The sequence below is a fragment of the Cucurbita pepo genome, chromosome LG02 (assembly GCF_002806865.2).
Source record: "Cucurbita pepo subsp. pepo cultivar mu-cu-16 chromosome LG02, ASM280686v2, whole genome shotgun sequence".
NCBI lineage: Eukaryota > Viridiplantae > Streptophyta > Magnoliopsida > Cucurbitales > Cucurbitaceae > Cucurbita > Cucurbita pepo.
In genome coordinates, this window is record NC_036639.1 from 1,046,926 (window position 1) to 1,066,271 (window position 19,346).

Here is a 19,346-nt window from a genome sequence, read left to right on the forward strand (position 1 = left end):
AGCCAAGATGGTTAAGTTGTCCTGAGACATGGGATGACATCAAAATGCATGGACCGTGAAGTTGGGAATCAAGATGATGATTGAGATGCAATGTTGTACATGAGAGACCTTGATCTAGAGTAAAGGTAAGGTCGAGCTAAATAACCTAGCCTAGTGTAGAGGCTTAAAGACGCAGACGAGTGAGCATGCACGCACGGGGGGCTTGTGTAGTCGAACAAATTTGAATTCCGTACGAGTTGTTTGTTTGGCAAAAGAGAACCTCGGTTAAGGCCGATGAAACTACAAAGACCGGCAAAAAATGTGAATGGTGTTTGAATTCCCCTTAAGGCTTATCATGAGCGTGTCAAAATCATGACAACCGCACAATTTTAAATGTACGACCATGACACTCGACACTCAGGACCATATATGGAAGAATGGGAGACATCACTGATGACCAATCCCTCCATTTGATGATACTCACTTTGGTATAGAAGCATCAAATCAGACCCTTCACTATTCCTCCAACCAATTCGTCTTCCCTGTTCTCATAGAGCAACGTTAAAGAAGATGAAGAACATGGTGCAACAACAAAACGTTCCATCCTTCCTCAGCCTGTATTCAAGATATTTCTTCATTATATCTTCAGCATTAAGGATGGAAAAGGGGGTTGTTTACTGCTAACAATCATAGGATAAAAGACTCTAGTGGCCGGAAGTTTGTGGACCATTGTAAAACACTTTCTGACCTATCCCTTTCAATCAGAACAACCAGTGATCTTATACCAGCTTCTGGAATGATTCATGGACGATCTAAAGGCCATCAACATTTTTCAAGTTCTAAAGATTTAAAATCAACAATTATGCACAATCGTTTGCTCATCTGCATTCACGTTGATCTCTACTGAATATATAAAACTCCTCTAATCTACTTCAAATAGAACCAACAAACCAAAAGCCACAAGTATATTTGGCAAGAAAACACATAAAGAACGAGGAACAACGAAATGAACTGTATAAGAAGGGATCAAAGAAAACAGAGAAAAGAGACAAACCTATGAAATGCGAGGGAGGACCTTCTGTGCTCCATGTTCCTCATCGTCGTCTTGGGAATGACTGATGGATGAGGCATCGGGCAGAAAAGGAGAAACCCCAAATCCGTGGGCTTCCCATCGGCCTCCGGTAAGATGGGCCTGACACTCAAGAGCCCAATCATGTCCACTCAATCCCCAATGCTGCATCACTCCCTCAAATTCTCTATCCAAACAGAACTTCATATTCTCTATATTTTTCTTATTCCTTAACTCTTCTTTTTTTTTTCTTTTTGTCTTAAGATTCGAAAGAAAAAACATAATCTCAGCTTTTGAGATTTTGTTTTATGAACTGTCAAATCTTGAGATCATGAAAACAGTCTTTGGGATCACTCTTCCATTAGTGGCATTTACATAAATTTAATTAAAAATGGTACCTTTTTAGATTACTCATTTGGCACTTTCTTTCTTTCTTTCATTCATTTTGAAACAAGTATGAGAAATGAACACACACCTTGTGGCTGGTTCTGGGTCTGCGTTTGGCTTTTTGTGAGAGGCTGAGTATTGTATGGTTTCCAAAACCCAACTCGCCTCTTTGTCTTATGCTATTTGTCTGCGAGCGAATGGGGCATTTTCTTCCATCCCTCTTATCTTCTCTTTCTTTCACCTATTCCATTCCATTTCCATTTATTGGCCATCAATTTCAACACAAAACCCACTTAATCTTTTGCTTCTCCATTCATATATATATATGATAACTATATAATCAGATACACAAGTTAGGAATTTATGAAGTACACACCGGACCCGGATACAGATCTAATTAACCCAGGAAGAACAATAAGAAAAGATAAAGAAAAACCCAGATCAAATCCAAAACACATTGAAAGGGAAAACTTCAATCATCGCCTAATTCTCGAGGAAAATGGTTAAATGGAGTGAATTTTCCAGGCCAGGCCAGACCATTCATTCGTCTCTGTTGCTGAAATTCATCTTCTCGTAGTACCGAATTGAGAGAAGTGAGAGCGAGAGATGGACCTCATCCTTCCCCCAACGGGTCGGTGGCTTCGACCCAATCATCGCCGGAAACGTAGACCAAGGCGACGACGACGACGATGATGAGGAAGCTGAGGCAGATGTGGAGGGGGCTTGGGGCTTGGTAAGAGGCCAGATGAAGAGCGAGTGGAGGCGACGGAAGCCACCGAGGGCTAGAACTACAGATCGGAGTTGTTGGTTGCCGCAGCCGGTGTTGGCCCAGTGTCTGGTACAGATCAGCTCCCAAAGCCGCTCATCTTCCGCCGTTTTGTGCCATTGCTTGCTGACACACGCCGCCATAGCCAGAGTCGTCGCATCCACATGCTTCAAAACCTCAAACAGCAAATTATCATCCAAATTGACAAACCCAGTTCTGTCGGAGGCGCCTCCTCCTCCTCCTCCTCCTCCTCCTCCACCTCCTTCACAATCCACAGAGTCCACCCTGAGTTTTTTCCCCATCTTCCGCTCCCCATCGCCATCAGGAACAAGTCGCTTCATCTCCAAATATCACAGAAATCGGAAAAATCAGATTTCTAATCCGTAATCAAAAGAAATCGTGAAATTGAAACACCCTAGAACAGAGATTTGGGAAAAACCATTGTGGGTCAGCCTTAAATCTGAGCAGAAAAGCTAATAGAACGATGGAAATGGAAGGAAAAACAGGGAGGGATTGGAATTGAAGATTAAAAAGAAAAAAAAAAAAGGAGAGAGAAGAGGGAATTGGGGGAGATGAGGAAATAAGGATAGTTGGGGGGGGAAGAGTGGTTAAGACCTATTAAAGCATAATTTTTGAAGGTTTACGAAGACGACAAGATGAGAATTGAATGCCTTTTTCTCCATATTCACCAACTGTGTCGTATCGCCCTGTGTCACAATTTTCATTTCCTCCCTGTCTGTTTTCACGGACACTTCACGCCCCAACCCCCTCTGCCGCTTCTTCCTCCTCCCCCATTTCTTTGCCCCTCTTTCCATACACCTGCAACCAACTATGCCCATCAATACCTTACAATTTATACACAATTACAAACAACTGATTATGGACTAAATGGTATCCGTCTAAGATAGAATAGTGTTGCATACCAACCATATTTATAAAGTTATTTGTCGTCTATTGGCTGCTTAATTCCCATATAAGATCCTATTGTGACGATGGACACCGTGTTTTGGACGAGAACAAGCTTAGTAGGTTTTTTTTCTTGTCTTCACGCCCCTCAACTTCCTCACGTTAACGGGCAAAGTTCAATAAAGCCATTCATTAAGCATCTTTCAACTTAATTCTTTAAGTTAAGATAGAGTAATGTTGCGTCCTAGTAAATATTTATCGGCAACTTAATGGCCATCCATATATGGCAATAAGATCCTATTGCAACGATAGACACCTTGGCTCGATTGAGAACAAACTTAGTGCGTTTTTCGTTGCCTTCACGCTTTGGCATATTAACGGGCAAAGTTCAATAAAACCATTCATTAAGTATCTTTCAACTGAATTTTAATTTTAATATTTATTTTTTAAAACAATGTTAATAATAATAATTTATCGGTTTAATTTCATATTAAATTAATCAAATACAATGTTGTCTTAATATTAATATTTAAAATTTTGTAACGAAAATCTAAATTAAATTAAAGAGATGAAATGAAAAAAAAAAAATAAATAAAAAGTGAAACTGTTGAGAAAATAAAGTAAAAAGAATTGGATGGGTTTAACGGTTTATTTGGATTTGACTTTGCAAGAAAACTACAAGAGGGTTTGGTTGGTTGGTTGGTCATTTAATAAAAATAATTAAAACAAAAAACAAAATTAAATGAAATTAAAAACAAAAAAGGAAAGAAAATCAAAGGAAAGGTTGTTGGGGGTTGGGGGTAAGGTAAGTTTAGCATTGCTCTATATTACAGTTTTTATTTTTTTATTTTTTATTTTTTTGTTTCTTTGCCACAAAGATTCCAAGCAATATTTTCGAGAATCGTTCCCGAAAACGATGTTTTTGTCATTATCACACAATACTTTCTCTATTTCACCTTTTTTTTTCCCCCTTTTTTACACAAAATAAATAAATTAATTAATTAATTAATATCCTCTTTTTCTCTAATTTATTTTGATTACTTTGTTTAACGGAATATTTGGCTAATCTTCTTTTCAAACTATGTTATTAATCGAGTTTAAGTGAATGGGCCTCCACTTAACAATTTTCCTTTAATTATTTATTGGGCTTTCACAATATTCTTAATATCCAATAACCAAATTGTAAATTGTAAGTCTCGAACCAATAGAATCATAGTAAAAATCCATAGTTGCTAGCAAATATTGTCATTTTTTTACTTTTCCTCCAAGAGCTTCCTCTCAAGACTTTTAAACGCGTCTACAAGAAAAAAGTTTTCATAATGTTTCATTCCCTTCTCCAATCGATGTGGGGTCTCATAAGGGTGTGGAAATGAATCATTTCTTTTTATAAGGGTGTAGAAACTTCTATTTAAGAGACACGTTTTAAAATCGTAACGAAAAGTCTAAAAATGACAATATCTACTAATAGTAGGCTTGAGATGTTACGAATGGTATGAGAGATAGATATCTAGCAGTGTGCAAATGCCAACGAGGACGTTGGGCTCCTAAAGAAGGGTGTTTTGTGAGATCCCACGTTAGTTAGAGAGGGAAATGAAACATTTCTTATGCGAGTGTAAAACATCTCCATAGCAAACATGTTTTAAATTTATAGTAATTGAAACAAAACATTTTTCATAATTATATTAAACAACACAAATATTCTTTTTTGCTTTATTCTCCAAACCCACCAAACAAAGTTTCAAAAGTTCCAAGCAATCCGATGCTTTTCCGACACCAAACCAACACAAAGAATCAGCTGGCGTCCATTTTAATCCACATTTCTGCTGTATTGTGTGAACTGAAATTTGGTGGCCACCGTGGCAACCACCGGCTGCGGCGGCGGCGGCCGACGATTCTACCAAATACGAAATGGGTCCAACGGCTTACGTTGATTAATGCCTGTTGGGGAGTGACAGAGGAAGCCGTGCAGCTTTTGTACACAGCATGTTCAAAGTTCAAACGTTGAAAATTGTTTTGATTGCTTTCACATATGCACCTCCTTCTCATTCAACCCAGCTTTTGCATTTAAATCAAGGCTCAAGACATTACCCCGAAAGTATGCTGTCGGCAAACAACGTGGCATGTGTTGGATTTGACTATAATCAAAATATGTCGAAACAAACAACTGGGTGTGTATAGAACAAGAGTCAAAGAGTGCCTTTGAATAGAAAAATGTTAAAGCAAAGATGTTTTTCAATTTTCTTTCTTGTAGAAAAAAACATACATCTAACGAATCCACACGGATTCGTATACAAAAGTCAAAACTTGGGTTGCCGTCAGCTTGCACGTGAAATTTTGTCCATGCCAAGCCAAATAAAGTAAGAGAACAATGAAAAAAAGAGAAGCTTTAGGCGTAGAAGAACCCATTGTTCCCCAAATCGACACACTATACCAATCTTTTGAGAAGTTGAAATATTGGAAGGAGGCAGCAGAGTCAAATAATCACACGTTCTTGGGTTTGAATCACCGTCTTAAGCAAGCCCTCCCCTTAAATATATATATATATATATCCCAAATTCTCCTACTCATACTCACAAACTTAGGTATGGCAATGGAATTGAGGGGCACAGCATCAGGCAGACGTCTCTGTTTCGTTGTGGGTGTTCTGTTAATGGTGGTTTCGACCCAATTTGTAAGTGTTGAAGGAAGGGTTCTGAAAGGAGTTGCAGATGAAGCAGTGGTGGAGCCAATTGGAATGGTAGCTTACATGGCTACACTTGATTCATTAAGTGGCAGTAGTCGCAGTGCATTTAGCAGCTTGAGCTTCGTGCTGTCGTCTGGGCCTAGTAAAAAAGGTCCCGGACATTGACCATTGTCTTCAGTGTTTCTTCTTCATTGTTTTGTGTATAATTCTGCACAAAAATTGCAACTTTATGTATCAGTGTTATGGAGGGAGAATTTGTGTCTTCATTTATTCCAATAACATAGTTTCATTATGAAGTTGGGCTCTACTTTTTTTCTGCTTTTCTTATCACCCAATGCTTCATTTATTTCAATAACAGAGTTTCACTATGAGCCTCTCACTCGATGCTCACTCTTATCACCGAGTGAGTTTGTCAACTCAAAATAGTGTCGCATACCGCCTAACGACATATGCTCAAGTCTCTAGCCTCATTTGAGATTTTCAAGAAAGAGTTTGAAAGCAAGGTTGAAAGAAAAATTAAAAGAAACATTACCGCTTAAATAGCATATAATTAAGGGTAGGAAGAATCGCCCGACCAGTCACATCCTCCTAGAATGCAGCTTGAGCCATTTCAGGTCTACCAAGGATAGGCATGATTATGCCGAAACATCATACACTTCCTAAATACAAAAAAGAAGCTATACATCATAAAAACGATAAAAGAAAGCAGTAAAGTGATACAAAGTAATGAGTTTGACATGTAACGGGCATGCGGTCATGGGTCAACATGCCTTAGATTAGGCAAGAATAGGTCCCAAGCTTTAGATTTGCCCATACGAACCAAGATCACATCCAAGAGATAACGATACTGAAGATAAGATGACTGATAAAGATTTAAAGGAAATGAAAGCGTACCTTCTTTTTCAAGATAACGTTAACGATAACAACGGATAAAGATAACGATCCAAGATCACTTATTCTAATAAGATGTACCTTTTTTTTCCATTGGCACGAAAATTACTTTTATTTCCAAAATATTACAGAATTTTACATTCATTTTCCACATTCGTACTAGGATACATGCGAACACACAGCATATTAGCAAACTTAGATACAACATAATACCCAATTTTAAGCACACAATCAGACATCTCTCCGAATGGTCGGAAGAGATTATAATTTTGACCCTTGCGAGATTAAAAACAAGAACACCAACACACATAATGGTTATTAGAAATAAAAATCAAAGCTGTGATAGTAAATGAATGATGGGAGTACGAGGTTTGAACATAGCTACCAAAGGGCTGGCTTTGGGCATGGTGAGTCCAATTCCAGGAGTCAAGTCTACTTCCTTGCTGTCGAGTCTCTCCCACTCAAAGCACTGAATCAGAGTGGCCAGCGCCAACCCCACCACTCTGTGCGCAAGGCCAGCCCCTGGACACGCCCTTCTCCCCATCCCAAATGGCAACAATTTACTTACTTCCACACTCTCGCCCTCTTTGAACCTCTCTGGTCGGAAGCTATTGGGATCTTCCCACACTTTTGGGTCTCGATGGATGGCCCATGCATTCACCACTAACATGGTTCCTTTCGGAACGTCAAACCCTCCAATTGTGCAGTCCTCGGATGATTCTCGTGGAACCAATATAGGAAGCGCTGGAAATAGGCGATAGGTCTCGTTGATTATGCCTTGAAGATAGTGTAGCTGGTTAAGATCCATCTCCTCTACCAACCGTTCGTCCCCAACATGCTCGTTTATCTCAGTCCACGCCTTCTTCATCGCGGTCGGATGGTTGAGGAGTAGCGACAACGCCCACTCTAGTGTTCCCGCTGTTGTGTCAGTTCCAGCCGCCAGAAGAGTCTACACCATTCATTTATTTACATAAGTTAGAAATTCCGAAACTACGCAATGGTATAATATTGTCTACTTTTAAGTATCATGTCTCGTGATTTTACTTTTAACTTCTCAAAAAACATCGTAACAATGAAGATATATTCTTTACTTGTAAGTCCATTATCAACCCCTTAATTAGCGGACGTGGGACTCTTCTCCCAACAATACTCCTCTCGAACAAAGTATATCACGAGGCCTATGGAGCCCTCGAACACTCTCCTCTTACTCGAGGCTTGACTCCCTTCTCTGGAACCCTAGAACAAAGTACACACTTTGGTCGACACTTGAGAGTCATTTTTTACTACACTTTCAAGGCTCACAATTTCTTTGTTCGACATTTGAGAATACTATTGACATACCTAAGTTAAGGACATAATTTTGATATCATGTTAAGAATCACGGTGTGATCCCACGTTAGTTGGAGAGGGGAACGAAATATTCTTAATAATATGGAAACCTCTCCCTAGTAGACTCGTTTTAAAACCTTGTGGGGAAGCCCAGAAGGGAAAACTCATATATGCTAGCTATGGATTTGAACTGTTACAAACGGTATCAAAGCTAGACACCGAGTAGTGTGCCAGCAAGGACACTGAGCCCTGAAGAGGGTGGATTGTAAGACCCTACATCAGTTAGAGGAAAACGAAGCATTTCGTATAAGGGCGGGGAAACCTAGAGAGAGAAACACAGAGAGAACACTATTTGCTTACAATAGCTCTTAGAACTTTGATTTTGGTTTTTTCCAAAAGATCTCATACGCGGGAGATGTATTACTTACCTATAAACTCATTATCAACCCGTTGATTAATAGATGTAGGACTACGCTCCCAACAATCTAAACAACATAATCATGGTAGATTTACGTGGAGATTTATAATTTTGCTTACCAAGAATTGGCCCTTGATGATATCGTCCTTGTAGTATTCAGGTTCCATTTGTTGCATGGACAGGAGACTATCAATCATGGTCTTTCGTTCATTGTCATCCGCTTTCTTGTTCCGACGTTCATCAATCAAGCTTTGAGCAAAAGCATCGCCATCCACCCTCACTTTAGCCAACCTCTTCCTGAATCCTTGATAATCCACCAATTTCAAAACCGACAAGAAATCAGCTGGATACGATGCTCCGCTCAGTAGAGGAACTTGCTTCATTGTGTTCTTCAACTCCCTCGCCTCCTCACTATCATCCACTGCTTCATCTCCAAAGTAACGCTTCCCAACCATCAACATCAACGCAATATTGAAAGACAGCTCCGTCAATTTGGACCTTATCTCCACTCGGACGTTATTTTTGCCCGAAATTCGGTATAAACTTTTGAGCCATAATTTAACCTCCTGTTGTCGGATGTTAATTAATGCGTTGAGACGGTACGTGGAGAGTAGCTCAGTGGTAGCTATGCGGCGCATGATGCGCCAGTGCTGTCCGTAAGCAGTAGCACCAACGGCAGTGTAGTCATAATTGAGAATCTTCCCGGAAATCATACGAGGACGGCTGGCAAATATGATGTCGTTTTTGGAAAAGCACTCCTGGGCGGCGGCGGGGGAGGAAACAACCACCACGGGGCGGAAACCGAGTGACAGCGACAGGATTGGACCGTACTTGTGCGAGAGATCTTGCAGCATTTGGTGGAATGGCTCTTTTAGAAGATGGAGGTGGCCGATCACTGGAAGGGAAGGCGGGCCGGGTGGGAGATTTTTGTGGTCCGCTTTTCTGAATTTCAAAATCAGAAGTAGAGCTAAAATGAGGACCAACAATGGGACCTCAAAATTAGAGAACAACAATGTCTCTTCCATCCTTGAATGCATTATGTTCAAAGTTCGGGTGGTGCGATGGATACCGTACCCATTGCATGGCTTTTATAGACCGGAGTCATGGTACCAACCCCACATTTCTCAATGATGCCATATTCTCCACTTTAAGCATAAAGTTCGTACTAATAGATATATATTCATTACTTAAATTAGTTTTAAAAAAATTATATTTTTAATCTCGGAATGTAATTATTTAATTAGGTCACGTGTTTTTTCTCAAAAGGGATAATGTCATATTTTTAGAATAAAGTTTAAAAGCAATAAATAATAAATCATATGACATTATTTTCACAAATTAATATGAAAATAATAATATTATATTTTTTGGGGATGATAATAGTTAAAAAATAAAGTAATAATCTGAAGTTGAATTTGGAAGACCCATCCCTATAGTGGCTATATAATTATTGCCTCCAGACATTGTCGGGACTAATACGCCAAAAATATAAAAAGAGGAACCTATCTCTTTGATATTTTTTTAAAAAATAATTTGATTGGTTAATTACTATCTCGTAATCCATTTTTCATAAAAGATTTAAAAATTCAAGAATATTTTTTTTTTTAATAATTTACCCTTAAAAAAATTAAGTGATAAATAAATCTTGCTTTTTTTTTATTTNAAAAAAAAAAAAAAAAAAAAAAAAAAAAAAAAAAAAAAAAAAAAAAAAAAAAAAAAGAAGAAGAAGGGAGATCTAATTTGGCACGTGCGAATATGTGAGAGTTGAGGCCCATATGGCTTAAAAGTTTTCAATGACTGCATGATTCGAATGGGTGTGTAATTATAGCAACTCTAGTGCGCTGTCTTTTAACGAAAAAAGAAACATAAATAGAGAAATTCACTAGCATGACGTCTTTAACTAATCAATTTTCTCCTATAATTTTATATTTGGAAGATTAGTGTAATACTCGTCTTATAATTTTAAAACATTTTTGTTAGGAGAAAGTTTTCACACTCTTATAAAAAAATGTTTCGTGAATCTCATGTGTTTAGATTTTTTGATTCGGAATTAAATTAAGTTAGGAAATATAATTAAAATTGAATAATGTGTTTTTTTTTTTTTTTTTTTTTAAAGAAAAAAAAAGTGAAAGAATCTGTTGAAGATAAGGTTGCTAAATGGGGGACACTGTTCGCAGTGCTTTTTCTTTTCTTTTTTTTTATTATAATAAAACTATTGTTTTCAATTTAATATTAAAATTAAACATTTCAAAATAAAATGAAAAAATATTTAGAAAGAATTTAATTTTTATGGTTTCGAAAGAATAGATAAAAGAAAGACTAATGATGAAACGTGGCGTACTGTGATTGGCCCACGTGTCTGGTGGATTTTCAACCGTATTTTCCTCTTATTAGATATGACTTTTGTTGGCTAAACGTTGGAAACTAAATATAAATTCTCCATATATATATATATATATTTATTTATTTATTATTTTTTTTCTTTTTTTTTTGTAAACACTTTATAATTATAACATTTTCTTTAAAAAAAGAAAAAAAAAAGGAACATTTTATTTATAAGTATAGCAAGTTTGATTAGATTAAAGACTAAAAAGTAGGAAGAGTGGGTGGAATTGTATGTTTTATTTTAATGGGACCTTTACATTTGGAGTAATTCATCCACTTGTGTGTATCTTTTAAAATTCATAGCATGTGTCTTTTTTCATCAAAGTTGGCGTTTTTGGGTCATTAGTCCTCTTAGTCTGTTCTAATCCATGAACACATTAAGCAAGTTATGGGGTTTACGTATCCAACCTACAAAAAACTGCGTTAAACCAAGTTATGGGATTATAGGTAACTGTATGTTTTTATTTTTGGCCCTTACATTAAAACACAACAGATAAGTTGTCGAGGGTGTAAAGGAATCCTAGAATGCGAGGCTTGCGCATTGCCTTCAAAGGGCTGGGCTTCGGCAATGTCGGGCCATTTCCATTCACATATCTATTTCCTCATGGTCAAGAATCCATGGATGGGATGGCCCAACCATTCACCACCAACGTACCTCCTTTAGGAATATACACGTCCTCGCTGGCACTTGTTCTCTTCTCCGATCGATGTGAGACCTCCCAATCTACCTCCCTTCGAGGTTGAACGTCCTTGTTAACACATCGCCCGGTACTGGCTCTAATACCATTTATAACGACCCAAGCGTACCACTAACAAATATTGTCCTCCTTATAAAGAATGTTTGGTCCTATAAATGCTAGACTATGACTTGAAGATGGTAAATTGGTAGTGGTTCCAACACAATGGGTAGTTTATCTAACTCCATGCCTTCTTAGTTTTTAGTTATTATTGTGTTTCCTTTTGCATATAATTTATGTTTAAAACAACATAAAATTGAAGCAACATAAGTGGGAAAAGGGATCAATATGACCAAAGAAAGAAAGGAAAAAAATAGGCACTCCCCATTGATGGAAATCTACCAAACAAAATCTGCGTAGCCCCCACAAGCCAAAAATGGCATGACTTCAAAAGAATGATAGATATACAACTATACAAATGCTACATTAATAACCCATAAGACTGAATAAGAATCATTTTGGGCATACACAACGCGGATTTTGGAGAACTTGAGAAATAGAGAACACATCTGTTGAAGAGCATATAATATATATATATTTAATTGAATCTTACAAAAATTATTTGGAAAAGGAAACAAAGGAGGACGCATTTCCCCATAAAGGTTGTACCCAGGAAAAAGCTGAAGGAAGGCAAGCAAACCAGAAGTCCACGTGGTCACGCCTCCCAATTAGAGTCAACACCATCATTTTGACCATATTTCATACGACAATCGGACGTAGTCTCCATTCCCAGAGCGCTTCAACGATTATGGAGAGGATCCGAAGTGTTTGGGACCTTCCTCTTGCTGGCAAAGAGCGCACTGAATGAGTGTCTCCATGGCGGCGACGGCAGCTGCTTCCGGTGCTTCTCCTGCATTTTTGACGGTGGATGTTGATGGATGACGACGACCCCCATTGTCCCTTTGCTTTCTCCGGAGACCAGAAGAGTGAAAATCGCCATTAACAGAAGCAGCCGAACTTCCATGGACACTGGAAATGGCATATTGAAATAGAGTGGTTAGCAAGAGAGAAGGAAGGGGCAGCAGAGGAGTTTCAGAGGACAAAACCCAGCTGCTTACTTCTTAAAAATGGTCTTCTCAGCTTAGTTGGAGGGAAAGGTCAGAGGGAAAGAAAAGTGTTCGAACGAAGGAAAAGTCATATGGCTTTGTATGGCATGGCAGGGCAGGGCAGTATCGAAGGATAAAGAAGAAAAGTGTAAGCTTAAATGCAATCGAGTAGACAACCTGCAAGACCAGCAACACAGCAGACGAGACGAGGCCACTTTTCCTTTTCAGCAGAAGCCTTTTTAATATTCTTTCTTCCATCGTGCTGCTTTTCTTTCTAGCTTTCAGTCCCTTCAACCTCTGAAGCAGAGGGTCATTTTCATTTTAAGCCTCTACGTAAATAAAGCATTTGTAGCAGCATATCCATCCTGGCTCTTCTCTTCTCTCGCTTCTGCCTTTTCCCTCTTCGAGCAATCCTTGTCGACGTTAGAGACCATTTGCCCCTTCAGAAAACTTTTAACAATGCATGCACGACAATGTGCTACATTTGATGCTTTTCAAGGCACCCTTTTTAGTTCTTGCAATTATTAGACATGTGGTTTATGTACATTGCCAACTCGAACTTCGAAAAAGAAAATTTCAGAAACTCTATGCTTCAAATGGGCTTCCGGCCCAATGCATGATGTGCATTTGCTGAATTTTGTACAGTACTAAACACACCCTAAAATCTAATAACGTTGGGTTATCTGTTCTTTCAAAAGAAATCTTTACAAGGGAAGAAAATGCAGTAGTGTTGTGAGAAAAATGCAAGCTTTGGCTTCATGCTTTGGCTTGCCTTCCAATGCACAAAAATGTGTTCCATTCCGAGTAGACACTCGACTCTCAACTAATGCCCTATAGAGCTTGTACAGATTGAAATTGAACCATGCCTCTGGAATTCAGATTCCTATCTAATATAAATTTCTATTCGCTCCCATATACTAAGCTCCTAACTACTATTTGTCATCTTGTACAGTCATATTCTAACATCTTCAAAATATGGAATAGGAATCTCTGGAGGTGAAGGCATGATAGACACAAATTTGTACTGCAATAAGACAGGAATGTATGAAATAAAAATTAACGGCAGTGCTTAATTCCAAGAACTCACAGAAGCTAAAGTTTTCTAAATTCATCATATAATAGGAACCTTTCTATCCAGCATAAAAGTGGGCATTTAACCAAGAAAATACCTTATGTTGTTTGTATTTCTCCCTTATAGCTGCCAAAGCGCCTCCTCTTCTACTAAGGTATAAATCATGTACAAGTAGAACGCAATCTTTCATATCAGCTGGCTTGTATCCAGTAAAATGCTCCAACCTGGAGGTCTACATGACATAAAATATGTTACACATGCCCAATCCCTACCAAAAACAAGATGATGCATAATCCAATGTTTTAGAAATCTTACCCAAGGATGCTTCTTTGGTTGGATCATAAATCGTGCTAGAAATATAACAGATGCAGCAATGAGAGATGGTAAGAATTTGACACAGTTGTAGTCTAGTAGACTTAACTCAGCAAGATAGTAGCCCAAGAATTCAAATTGCAAAGTATTAAACTGCAAAAACCAATAAGAAATAAGTAACTGAAATTCATGTTAGGCATCCTTACAATTAACAGAGGATTAGGAAGCTACTTCGTAAGTCTCTTGAGCAATCATTGTGAATCTCCTGCACATCAGAATAATGTTGCGTAAGTTACCAAACCATGCAGCTTCTGCACATTTTGCATAATTACTAGCAGTAAAAGGTAGACAGACCACTGCACTTGCCTTAAAAATGTCTTTATTGTGGGACTCCCAAGTTCAAATTCCAGTGATTTCAATATATCTGCCTCCATCTCAACCACCTTCAGAATCAAAATAAATACAGAATGCTATGATCCAACCACATTTGATTATGATGAAACCTTCCAGAAAATTGACAGAAGATTAAACGATAGATGAGTAGCAAATTACCTCTTCTCTATTGTAGGTATTGTCTGTTATATAAACAAATTCTTCAACATGCGGAGGACTGATTTCTTCATACTTTCTAAGTACACACAAACATACGAAAAGAAACAGAGTTGAGTTAATTGGGGGATTTTATGTGAACCAAGAATGAGCCAGAGGGCAAAAGATCAGTGGGGGTATTAAGCAGGCTTACGAGGCAATGAGCATGGCAGAAACCCCCAGCAATTGAAGTTTTTGCCTGCTGATTGCGTTTAGAGATAAGTATCTGTCAACATATGAAATAGAGAGGTAAAGAGTGTCTGAAACAAGCTTGTATTCTTTTGCAACTTCAACCAACCAATCCACCAGAATCCCCCTCATATTGGCACTTATATCCTTTTGTACCCTCCCGATGTAATCTGGTAAAGGTCTTCTTCGTGGATCAGTCTGAATGTTCAAATAAGAATCAGCATACGCAGAGATCCAGGAAATTAGAAACCCCCAGCACACACACACTTCCGTATTAATCTAAGATGTCAGGACACTATTGTGATACCATTGAAATACAAAAATCAGATTAAAACTAAGATTTGAAGACAGGATGATATATCATAAATCGACCAAAAACGAAATGGATGCCCTCCCCTCACCCCCACACAAAGCGGGCAACTAATCTTCTTGCATCAGAGCTAAAGGGTATGTGAAAATTGGAGCAATATATTCCATTCCTAGACAAATCCTCATGAGAAAGTCTAATTTTAATGTAGGAGCGATTAAACTGGAGGACCGTGAATATACGAATCAATAGCAAAGCCAGTAATCAAGGATTAAATAGAAATAAGTTGTACAAATCCCATTAATCAAAGTGGAGTATTAATTAGTGGGGGGGGAGAAAAACTCGAACCTCCATGGCGCGAAGGTACTCATAAATATCCGAGGCGAAAACCGTGCACATTTGCGGGTCTTCGGAATTGCCCTCATCCGATAGCTTGACATCAGCATCCGGAAGCGTATTAATTTGAGCGGCCGCACTTGTCTCCGCTGTATCCCTCGATTTGAGTCTCCGTCTCTGCCTGCTGGGTCTGGACCTGGAAGTCCGATCGACGGAAGAAGAAGTAGCATTCTGTAAAATAGGAAGCTCTCCGAGAACGACTCTCCTCTTGTTAGCAGAGCGATCGTGGGGGGTAGCAGCCTCGGCGGACCTCTTCTTAGAACCCCGAGTGAGTCGAAATATATTCTCCTTATCCGCCATAGTTAAGAGTCGACCTGGGATCTGAAAAAGGGGGCTGGAAAAGACAAAGTGAGAAGGAGAAGTGGGTATGTTGGTGTTGGTTTAGGTGAGGAATTGGCGGTGGCGCGGGTAGAATATGTACACCAAGAAAGAAATTGGGAATAGATTTTGGGGAAAATGAGAAGCGCCAGTTTTGATTTTCAAAACATGAAAACCAAATTAAGTGAATCCGCAGAAACATTAAGGTCGCGCGCTCTTCCATTCCGACCAACCTTTCACTTCAGATTTTATGGCTCTATTTTTAAAATTTTCAGACTTTCCCCATTTTCGTTCTTCCCGGGTTTTGGGCTCATACGCCACCGTTTTGTTCTTTTCGGAACAATTCTCCCGCCCCCGCCTCTACCCAATGTATGTACCCCAAATCTTAATTAATTCCCCAATTTCTCAAATTAAAATACTTCTAATTACCTAATTAGTTAATTAATGAATTACAAAGCACCCAAATTTGAATTAAAAAGGTTAGAACACCCAATGTCGAATCAGGACAATTAAGGGTTGTTGTTATAACAAAATGCAAAAAAAAGTAAAAAGTGTGAAGAAGATGAGAGCAATCTTGACCATGCAGACCAGAAACAGCATATAAACTTTAAAGAAAGTGAGTCCATATTTAATGAAATTGTAATGTACTTTGGGGGATTCAAAATTCAACGCGTTTTATGAGGAGGAGGAAGTCAGATATGAATGGGACACCCACCAATACCCTCTTTCACCAATCACTAATGTTACTACAAAGCTAAAAGGGTGCGGCTTTTGGGGGTTTCCATGTCCCCACCGGCCACCACACCTTGCTTTGCTTCCCCAAAGCTTTAGCCTAACGAGACAACAGGCAAATCTCTGGCTCACTCAAGTGTGCCCAAGAATCGCTCGAATTTGTTCTATTTTGGCTTGAATTTTAGTAATATAAAGTTGTAATCGATTTTTACCCGGCAACGCAGATGGTTCGCCGGATTCCTGAACTGCGGTTATCACCGTCGGGAACAATCGAGGATGTTTCTAGGGATCGGTCTCTCCATGGGAAAATGTGGATGAAATTTTCAGTGATTGTGTATTTTCTTCGGGAAGAAGATTGGAAGAAGACGACGCTGGCGGTGCCATCCTCACGTCGCGACTCACCCGATCTAAGGGAAGGACGAAAGAATCAAATTAACAGAAGCCATCCATTATGGATTCCGAAATGAATTCACGTACCCGATAACACGATTTTCGACCAAAAAAACTCCGAACGGCCTCAATCTGCGAGCGGATTGCCTGTGGAGATAAATTCGGGCGAGGCGTCGCTCCTAAATATTCAAAGCAGAGCCAGTCGGTGTTCGTTCGGAGACAAGCGTCGCTCTTAAATGTTCGGAGCTTTCCGGAGGAAGCAGGGAAGAGTAAACCTGTTGAATCACAGAACCACGCCGTTCGTCTCCCAATCTTTCACCGATTGAAATTTTGAAACGCTGAAAACGGAAATGAGGATTAAGTTGAAGATTAGGGTTACATACGCGAGAAATGTCCGCCCGCGCTTCAGAGTAAATGCACTGCCGCAGTGCTAATGGAGCAATTCCTGCAAAATTTATCATTCGAACTGTAAAATTAAGCCGCAGATAACCAAATAGCAGCAGAATCGATACAACAATCAATCAATCAATCAAAAGCGGCAGCACTAACCTTACGAGCGAGCACTTTGATTTCCTCAACGAGGATTTCATCCACATTTTCCGCCTGGCAGAGCGTCGTGATCTCCGACAAATCGACTTCAGAATGCCCTAAATTGAATCGTCCATAACAAACCGAAATCAAAATAGCCTCCAAATTTATCTCCAGATTGAACAGATAATATATCCAAGTACGCTTGTTGCTTTACACGTTACCTATACTGTTTTCTTAGATCCCGAAACTGATATTCGCTGCCGGGAATTTAATGCTGAATATTCTGTCGTCGTGATCAACAGTAAATAGAGGTACGCTTCACGATCTCATTTCTCACCGCCGAAAGTGGATTTCATGTGTAGCTTATTGCGATGATCATTGCAACTGTTGCCGCTTCACATGAACCCATTAAAGTGATTATTATTTAATTAATAACCACCCAATAAGTCGACATCTACAATTATTCTTCCATAAAATAAAATATCTTCAAAAACTTATAATATGCATAACACGCAAAATAATAGATGATAACTCAAGTTCATAATATATGATTGTTGTCATAATTGTTGTTATTTATTTCTTTGAAAGTACCATATCATTAAATTTGAGAAAAACAAAATTAGAACCTGGACGTGTGTTCTTGCCTCAACTTGTGGATAGCCATAATGAGAACAACGCTTAATTCGATGTACCAGAAAATGATGAGAACAATATCAGCGACACAGCCAACATATGATGTTCTTGATCAGTTCATTTTTTCTTGTTTTTAGATGACTTATATAGATTATTATAAGATTTTCCATAATTCTCTATGATTGGCCCTATTCGTGTTCTCTTTAGATTTTTTCTTTTGAGCTCCTGGCACACCACTCTGATACCATTTATAAACGTCCAACCACACTGCACAAGGGTTTTTTCTTTTACGTTTTTCTTCAAAATTTTAGAACGCGTTTAATAGAAAAAGTTTTCACACCTGTTATAATCTCGTATGGGATCTCGAGGGGCTTGGATTGTTACAACACGGATCGGAAAATCAATGCCATGGGTAATGATTAAAAAAAGTTATAAAAACAAAACTTAAATAGACATGTTCAATTTAGATAATATGTTATCTTTATAACGAAATTAAGTAGGAGACAAAAAAGTGGATTTCTGATCTGTTCATAGCGAACTAAAATCCCTTTTGCAATTGGCACGTGGCGTCGTCATGGGACCAGGTGGGTGCTGAGTGGGCAGGGCCCATGAAGAGATGGCGGCGAGCGGCCCGAGAGATCATCATGCCCTCCGCATTGGCATCATCTCAATTGCCTATTGGCCCACTGCGATGACCTGGATTACACAATTTTCCATTTATTATTATTCCCTTTAAAAGCTAGATTGTTCTGTTTAATTTACATATAATACTACAAAGCTAGAATCACTGATTAATCGAGTGACGTTTAACTGGATGCCATTTGAGACACTCCCGATAACAAACCCATATAAGAATTGAAACGATGAGGGTGAGGTTTCTATACTTTTATAACAAAAATGTTTTATTTCCCTCTTCAACGGGAGTGAGATCTCACAATTCACCATTTTGGGCCAATGTCCTCGCTGACATATCGCCCATATATGGCTCTGATGCCATTTGGACGATTACAAACACTTTTCCAAATGACAAATTTGGTCAAACAAAAACTAATAAGCCTGTAGTTAAATCGTCAGTTGAACCTACAAATGATTGGTTGACTAAGCTTAACAATTCATAATATGAAGTATGAATCCTGATGGGCTCGATTAAACATAACTAAGCAAGCTTATTAAAACTTATCCAAAGGATCTATGAGCCCAATAAGTGAGATGTCGCATTCCAAAATTGAATATGAATATTACTGATAAGTTATTTGTTAATCTTATTTTATGAGATATTTAA

General features: G+C 38.6%; 3 protein-coding genes across 9 annotated transcripts; all 3 read right to left on the reverse strand.

The window, feature by feature from the left end:
- Window positions 1–1,710: 1,710 nt before the first annotated feature.
- LOC111785446 (F-box protein GID2-like) lies at window positions 1,711–2,954 on the reverse strand. The gene has a single exon (XM_023665839.1). It carries the CDS (start codon window positions 2,540–2,542, stop codon window positions 1,976–1,978), a length of 567 nt encoding a protein of 188 aa, XP_023521607.1. The 5' UTR covers window positions 2,543–2,954; the 3' UTR covers window positions 1,711–1,975.
- Window positions 2,955–6,746: 3,792 nt separating this feature from the next.
- On the reverse strand, window positions 6,747–9,482 carry LOC111787702 (cytochrome P450 81E8-like). Its single transcript, XM_023667731.1, has 2 exons — window positions 8,548–9,482; window positions 6,747–7,630 (listed from the first exon to the last, which is right to left on the reverse strand). The coding sequence occupies exons 1-2, from the start codon at window positions 9,463–9,465 to the stop codon at window positions 7,013–7,015; spliced, it is 1,536 nt and encodes a 511-aa protein (XP_023523499.1). The 5' UTR covers window positions 9,466–9,482; the 3' UTR covers window positions 6,747–7,012.
- Window positions 9,483–11,953: 2,471 nt separating this feature from the next.
- Window positions 11,954–18,163, reverse strand: LOC111789127 (putative cyclin-A3-1). Of its 7 annotated transcripts, none has more exons than XM_023669778.1 (14): window positions 18,058–18,163; window positions 17,653–17,885; window positions 17,450–17,547; window positions 17,284–17,345; window positions 16,988–17,175; window positions 15,413–15,794; window positions 14,723–14,955; window positions 14,533–14,608; window positions 14,347–14,423; window positions 14,212–14,245; window positions 13,984–14,133; window positions 13,766–13,900; window positions 12,609–13,620; window positions 11,954–12,519 (listed from the first exon to the last, which is right to left on the reverse strand). In XM_023669778.1, exons 6-13 carry the CDS (start codon window positions 15,758–15,760, stop codon window positions 13,549–13,551), a joined length of 1,125 nt encoding a protein of 374 aa, XP_023525546.1. In that variant the 5' UTR covers window positions 15,761–15,794; window positions 16,988–17,175; window positions 17,284–17,345; window positions 17,450–17,547; window positions 17,653–17,885; window positions 18,058–18,163; the 3' UTR covers window positions 11,954–12,519; window positions 12,609–13,548. The 7 variants fall into 7 exon arrangements, with proteins under 7 accessions (XP_023525546.1, XP_023525547.1, XP_023525550.1 ...); XM_023669779.1 differs by having other exon boundaries at window positions 17,653–17,815; window positions 18,058–18,161; XM_023669782.1 differs by lacking the exon at window positions 18,058–18,163 and having other exon boundaries at window positions 12,774–13,620; window positions 17,653–17,942.
- Between the last annotated feature and the right edge of the window lie 1,183 nt (window positions 18,164–19,346).

Bases quoted from the DNA above. Each gene is read 5' to 3' on its own strand.
- LOC111789127 (XM_023669778.1), bottom strand. From the start codon at position 15,760: ATGGCGGATAAGGAGAATATATTTCGACTCACTCGGGGTTCTAAGAAG. The intron at 14,246-14,346 runs GCAAGTGCAGTG...TCTGATGTGCAG, and splicing joins ACAATAAAGACATTTTTAAG to GAGATTCACAATGATTGCTC. The intron at 13,621-13,765 runs GTATTTTCTTGG...GTCTTATTGCAG, and splicing joins AGAAATACAAACAACATAAG to TACAAATTTGTGTCTATCAT.
- LOC111787702 (XM_023667731.1), bottom strand. From the start codon at position 9,465: ATGCATTCAAGGATGGAAGAGACATTGTTGTTCTCTAATTTTGAGGTC. The intron at 7,631-8,547 runs GTAAGCAAAATT...TGAATGGTGTAG, and splicing joins TCATCAAGGGCCAATTCTTG to ACTCTTCTGGCGGCTGGAAC.
- LOC111785446 (XM_023665839.1), bottom strand. From the start codon at position 2,542: ATGAAGCGACTTGTTCCTGATGGCGATGGGGAGCGGAAGATGGGGAAA.